The sequence below is a fragment of the Anopheles arabiensis genome, chromosome 3, assembly GCF_016920715.1.
Source record: "Anopheles arabiensis isolate DONGOLA chromosome 3, AaraD3, whole genome shotgun sequence".
Taxonomy (NCBI): domain Eukaryota; kingdom Metazoa; phylum Arthropoda; class Insecta; order Diptera; family Culicidae; genus Anopheles; species Anopheles arabiensis.
Window position 1 is genome coordinate 15,139,032 of NC_053518.1, and position 5,493 is coordinate 15,144,524.

Sequence of the window (5,493 nt, forward strand, 5' to 3'; positions counted from 1 at the left end):
CCTCACATGCAAATGACAGTACTTTCGTGTGGGACACTTTTGTTACGCCAGTGTCACGTCGGTTTTTCGGTGGTTTTACCTCTTGTTCATAAAATAAATAATTTATCTTGCCTGATCATCTGTTAAATTTTTTTGAGAAGTTGATCAGGTGGTCTCATAGCCTGTTTTTTATAGCAAAAGTTGAACGTCACTTTTTGACAGCATGGGTGAAAACATTTCCCCAAACAAGCTTTCTGACGACTTGCCTAATACACAAACAATCTTAGAATCTTTGTTATTTGCACTTAAAAACTTTAAAAAGCTCTCAAAACATTTCTTATTGTACGCTAAACCAAATCTGAACAATTTAAATCCATTTTTGGATCAAAATAATGCCGTCGATGAGGACACCAATGTGTACTCCGTATGTGTTGCTAAGAACAAAGCGAACCGTTCCTATGGAATTTCTATTCACCCATTCTGTCAAAAGGAGCTTTTTTTGATTCCGAAATTAGTTGTCAATTTGTATGGGACGAGACCACCTGGTCTTAATACACTTTGATGTTGATGATCAAGATGAATATTTAATTGTCTCACCTTTCAATGTGCATCCTGATCAAAGCGCTCAGTTCGTTTGATTTTAAATTATCAAAACACTGTTCACAGTAGGCTGTTGCAACGCCAAAAAAACAAATCATGAAAGTGAAACCACTTTCACACAACAGTTCCGATTCGATTTGGACTTTTACTCCAATTGGTTACAAAATCTGTTTAATTAAAACTAAGTGTAGCACAAAACGGCTTAATCAAGGCGGTATATTAATATTAATTACAACTCCCAAAAAGGCTATTCAGATATAAAAAGGTAAGTGGACAATTTCATTTTTGTTGTCAGTTTGTTTGCGCTTGTGAGCTGTGTGCTGTGAAAGCCGATATTTGTACAGCTGAAAGTAAAGTTTTTTGTTTTGTTTGCTTGCTATTTAATATTTTATTTTTACTGTCTATTTCCACTTCGTTAAACAACGGTCATAAATAACTACACAATTTTCATCCCCCGAACCAAAAACGTTGTTCTCTTTCCGCAGTAGTGGTAAAACGGTAAATTAAACCGTTACCGATTTTTTATGGTCTCATGCATTTTATAAATTCATTCGACTTCAATTACATTCCAGGATGAGCGTATTGATATCAAAATGGTTAAAAAAAACTAGTAGTTTACAATTCCCATTATCCTCCACCACATGCTGGTGGTGGAGACGCCTGGTACTTGTTTGGTTATAAATGGAAACACACATTTGCTTATCACACAAAAAAAATTAAACAAATATACTGTTTGTGTGCAACTCCATTAGCCGGGTATTTTTCAGCTGTGTTTAATACAAAATTGTTTATTTACAATTAAAAGTTCAGTTCTGGTCTGTAGAAAAAAAAAGGTTTCATTATCATTTCATTGGAATATGTTTAAAATTACCACCAATTAAATAACAAAAAATATCCCTGAAATATTGACCCAAAATAAACAGCCTTTTAAAAAGTTTTATTTTACATACTCTCTACACAATACTCTTCAAATCGTAGTCTATTAATTGTATGCATTTGTGAATACGTATGTCTATGTGTTTTTTTTTTTTATTTTAATCCCCTTTCCATCTCCAACCAGCATTTTTAACCATTAAAATTAAAACAAGCCGTACGAATTGAAATAAATTCTGTCGCACCATTTTAATTGCACTTGCCACGGTGTTCGTGTAAGCAGCAAAGACAAAAATAATTTAATGGGTCGATTTTCGGAATGAAGCGACAAAATTCGATACACTCCTTGGTCCGTTCGCTTTTCGGTGTTCCGTTTCCGCGAAAACTCGCTCACAATATTCCCCTGTTTTTACGGCTTAACAGTTGTTTTCACTCTGCTTCGAACGCAAAGCTTGTGACTCTTATTTCGATAAAATGGTTTTTTGTTTTCCCACGCAAACCACGAACGCGCCAAACCCACACAGCGCGCAACAGCGCGTAGGAAGCAATGGTGCCGAAGGTGATTGTCGCGCCCGTTTTACAGCATTCTGATGTTCTGGTGGATTGTGTTGTTACCGTGCACATGATTTTTTTTTGTTTAATGGCTTCTTTTTTCCCCCATTACACTTTGCATGATTTGTCACGAGTTGTAGTTTGTGGGTTTGCCGGGAGCACTAAATTTAAATTCAATTTCCATTTTCATTTTTCGGCTGGGAAATTAAGATAATTGCAGCGTATTTTTGTTTTTTTTTTCTGTTCACACCCACTAACGAGACACATTTTATTTTGTTCTATTTTAAGCCCCAACCGGTGAATCGAACCCCAAAAAACAGACATGGAGCATGACATTGTACGCAAGTATTCCGACGATCGAGTCAAAATTTCCGGATGGGCCGAACGCATCCAGCAGTACCCGTACGACTGCTGCCTGTGGAACAGGGTGGGAGTAAGTATGATGCTAAAGCGCTTTACATTTCGAAAGGTTTGCACTGCATGCATGCACTGTTTCCACTACAGGGAGGAGCGGCTTATCGTACCTTCGGCTACACCACCAAACACTTCATCCCGCGAACCACTGCGCAGGCAATGAGCGATACCGTCTGGGGTCACTTTCAGGAGCAGCAGCAGCAGCAGCATCAGCTGGCATGCATACGTGCGAAGAAGACGATCCCGCCCGAGGTCAAACGGTGTCCATACATTACCAGCTATCAGCGTGACTATTTCGATCGATTTCCTGCCTTCCGGAAGGTGCGTCCACCAACAGCAAGCCAATGATTTCGATTCCTACACGGTGCCACCGTTCGCTCGAATGCAGTCGCAAGCTGCTTTTTGCTGTCTCTTTTACCGCTTGAATGTTGCATGTAAAATGGTTTTTCTCTAATTTTCAGTTGATGATGATAAATGCGCTCCAAAGTAGAAAGTGTTGAAAGACGCAACCCACAATAGCGGCGTGAGGGAAGCGGCGTCTCTAAATTGAAAGATGATGATTATTTATTCGCTCTCGGGTCGACGGGCGCACCATATGGTTCCTTTCAATGGATTTGGTACATGGAAAACGGCGGTGTGTAGATTTGAGGTTTGCGTGTGATGTAAGTTTGTGGCACAAGGAATCGAAAAATAATAGTATTTGATGTAAACTTTTACATGTTGACATTTTAAGAACGGTTTTTTACATTTTTCTATTACATTTTTTTCAATGTAAGGTTCGTTGCATTATACTTTTGATGTTTTTTTCGTGTTTTATTATTTTTAACAACCCATTAATTTAAATGTTTTGTTTTATTATTGACTTTGTTATTTTATATGATAATTATGATATTTAGGAACAGCACGGTTTATGTTATATGCTTTCCAACATAATTTTAAAAGTTTATAGAAATATATAACTTATTATTAGAATTAATTAAAAGTTTATTAGTGTAAATGATTACAAAATTAAAATTACACTAAAATTAAAGGTATGACTAGATAAGTATGGGGTTCAGGTAAAAAATTAGATCAATAATAATTAATCAATTGGATTAAGAAATCCTAATTACAAGGTTTTACTGAAATTCCAAACGAACACTTTACAAATAAAATTTACCAAATTGACTAGGTCAGATTTCAGGGCTGCACAACGAATTTTCAAAGATCCTTTCATATCTGAAAAGTACGCTGAAGTTATAGACCTCGAAACCTCGAAACGGGGATGCTGAATCCAGTACGGAACCTACCATGAACCCATACCGGTCTTGGCACTGATCATGATCCCATACCGGTCCTGGAATCGATTATGAACACATACCTGCCCTGGAACAAAGCATGAACCCGTACCAGTCCTCAAACCGAGCATGAAATCTTACCGGTTCTAGACGTGATACTGAGCTCATATTCGTCCTGACATAGCTTCCGATTTAAACCCTTTCCTGGAACTGTACCTGTAATCCTGTCACAAAATCTGAAACCGATACCATTACAGTTCAAGTGAAAAAACCATATCCGGCAGTACATGTACACTGTAGGAATGGCGTAGGAATTAGTGTAGGAATTCAGCGTAGGAAATAGCATTGGAATTCCGAATCCAGAACGAAACTTGCACCTGAGGATTAGTGTAGCGAAATAGCGTAGGAATTTTAGTAGAATTGGTATATTAATCAATAATAGTCACGACGCTAGTTTTTTTTTTCAAAAGGATTTTCACATCAGTAAGCGGCAAAAATCATGACAACATTCCATACAACACCACTCGCCCAACGGCTAAGGTTTTCAGCCTGGATTATCTTACCTTTTAAAAATGTACCGATGCATCAAAAACCGATTTGTCGTAGGATCGATCACGTTAGCTCATGTTTGATTGATTTTGTTTGTTTCATTGAACTGTTAGATGAACATGAAAAATACAACCCAGTGATAAAATTTGTTCCACTGGCAACATGAAATTTCAGCTTTCTTGCTTAAAATTGCACAGATGTTGTTAAATATTGTATTAAGTGATTGTATTTTAAATTGCAATCAAACACTGTACAAATGATAGCATTTTGCTATCCTTTGTATCTGCTTCCTCCCAAAAGTGTATAATTCAAAATAAACTAATTAAACCTAGTATAGGGAAACAAACTCTACATCTTTCCACTACTCATAGTTAAAACCATTTAGAAACGATCAAACGCACAAAAGCTATTCCTCACTTTCCGACTGGTGCCTGTGGGTTCACTGATTCTCGGAACGCTATTTTTATACCACAATCAAAGATGCATACAAATAAGCAGGATCCATTCATTATTATAGGAAAAAGGTCAAAACACAGTCCACAAGCCACTGGTCCTTCCCACAACCATCTAGCTCGCTCGAAGAAACCAACAGACCACTTGCAAACCGCATCCATTTTCTATGCTACAAAAGCATTAGTTTTACACCTTCCTCACTCTGTGGATTTTCATCATTTTTCCTGGAAGGTGGTTGTGAGAGCGTGTAGGAGTGGTTTTCAATTTTCCACTTTGCCGTTTCGGTTTTTCTCGAAAGTTGCGCACCTCAGCCATTTTTCATTCCGCAAAATTCAAAGACCCCGTCGAAAAGTTTGGATCCGTATCCATTTCATATTTTTTTGCGTTCAATTTATCACCGACCGAAGGTTGCTTTACCCCTCAGCTTTCCTCTTTATTACACACACACAATCTTGGAGGGAGCATTCAAATGGCAGATCGACCAGATATTTCCCACAGTCCCTGTGCTGAAAAAAAGCTTCTTTCGCTGGCCATACGATAAACTTTACCAACCTGGCCCAACTGCAACGGATGGCAAAGCAGTTAGAAAAAAGAAAGGAAACACACACAAACCAAGTCGAATTCCGCGATCCATTTTTGACTCCTAGGATGTCCCCGTTCGGGTAACTGCTTCCCCAAACACACGCCATCCTGTGACGCACAGGGCCAAGCACAACACGCTGACGACGGTTCCGATATTTGCCGATTTGTTTTGTTTGCTCAGCTTTGTAGGGATACCGATCCTTCGGTCCGTTGG

At 38.3% G+C, this 5,493-nt stretch overlaps 1 protein-coding gene across 2 annotated transcripts; it reads left to right on the forward strand.

Annotated features, from left to right (window-relative positions):
• The first annotated feature begins 636 nt into the window (after positions 1-636).
• Positions 637-4,155, forward strand: LOC120901652. 2 transcript variants are annotated; one of them, XR_005739314.1, is made up of 5 exons: positions 637-844; positions 2,293-2,437; positions 2,509-2,739; positions 2,880-3,067; positions 3,602-4,155. XR_005739314.1 is itself a non-coding variant. In XM_040309773.1 (4 exons), exons 2-4 carry the CDS (start codon positions 2,327-2,329, stop codon positions 2,916-2,918), a joined length of 381 nt encoding a protein of 126 aa, XP_040165707.1. In that variant the 5' UTR covers positions 637-844; positions 2,293-2,326; the 3' UTR covers positions 2,919-3,150. The 2 variants fall into 2 exon arrangements, 1 of the variants encoding a protein (XP_040165707.1); XM_040309773.1 differs by lacking the exon at positions 3,602-4,155 and having other exon boundaries at positions 2,880-3,150.
• Positions 4,156-5,493: the final 1,338 nt, after the last annotated feature.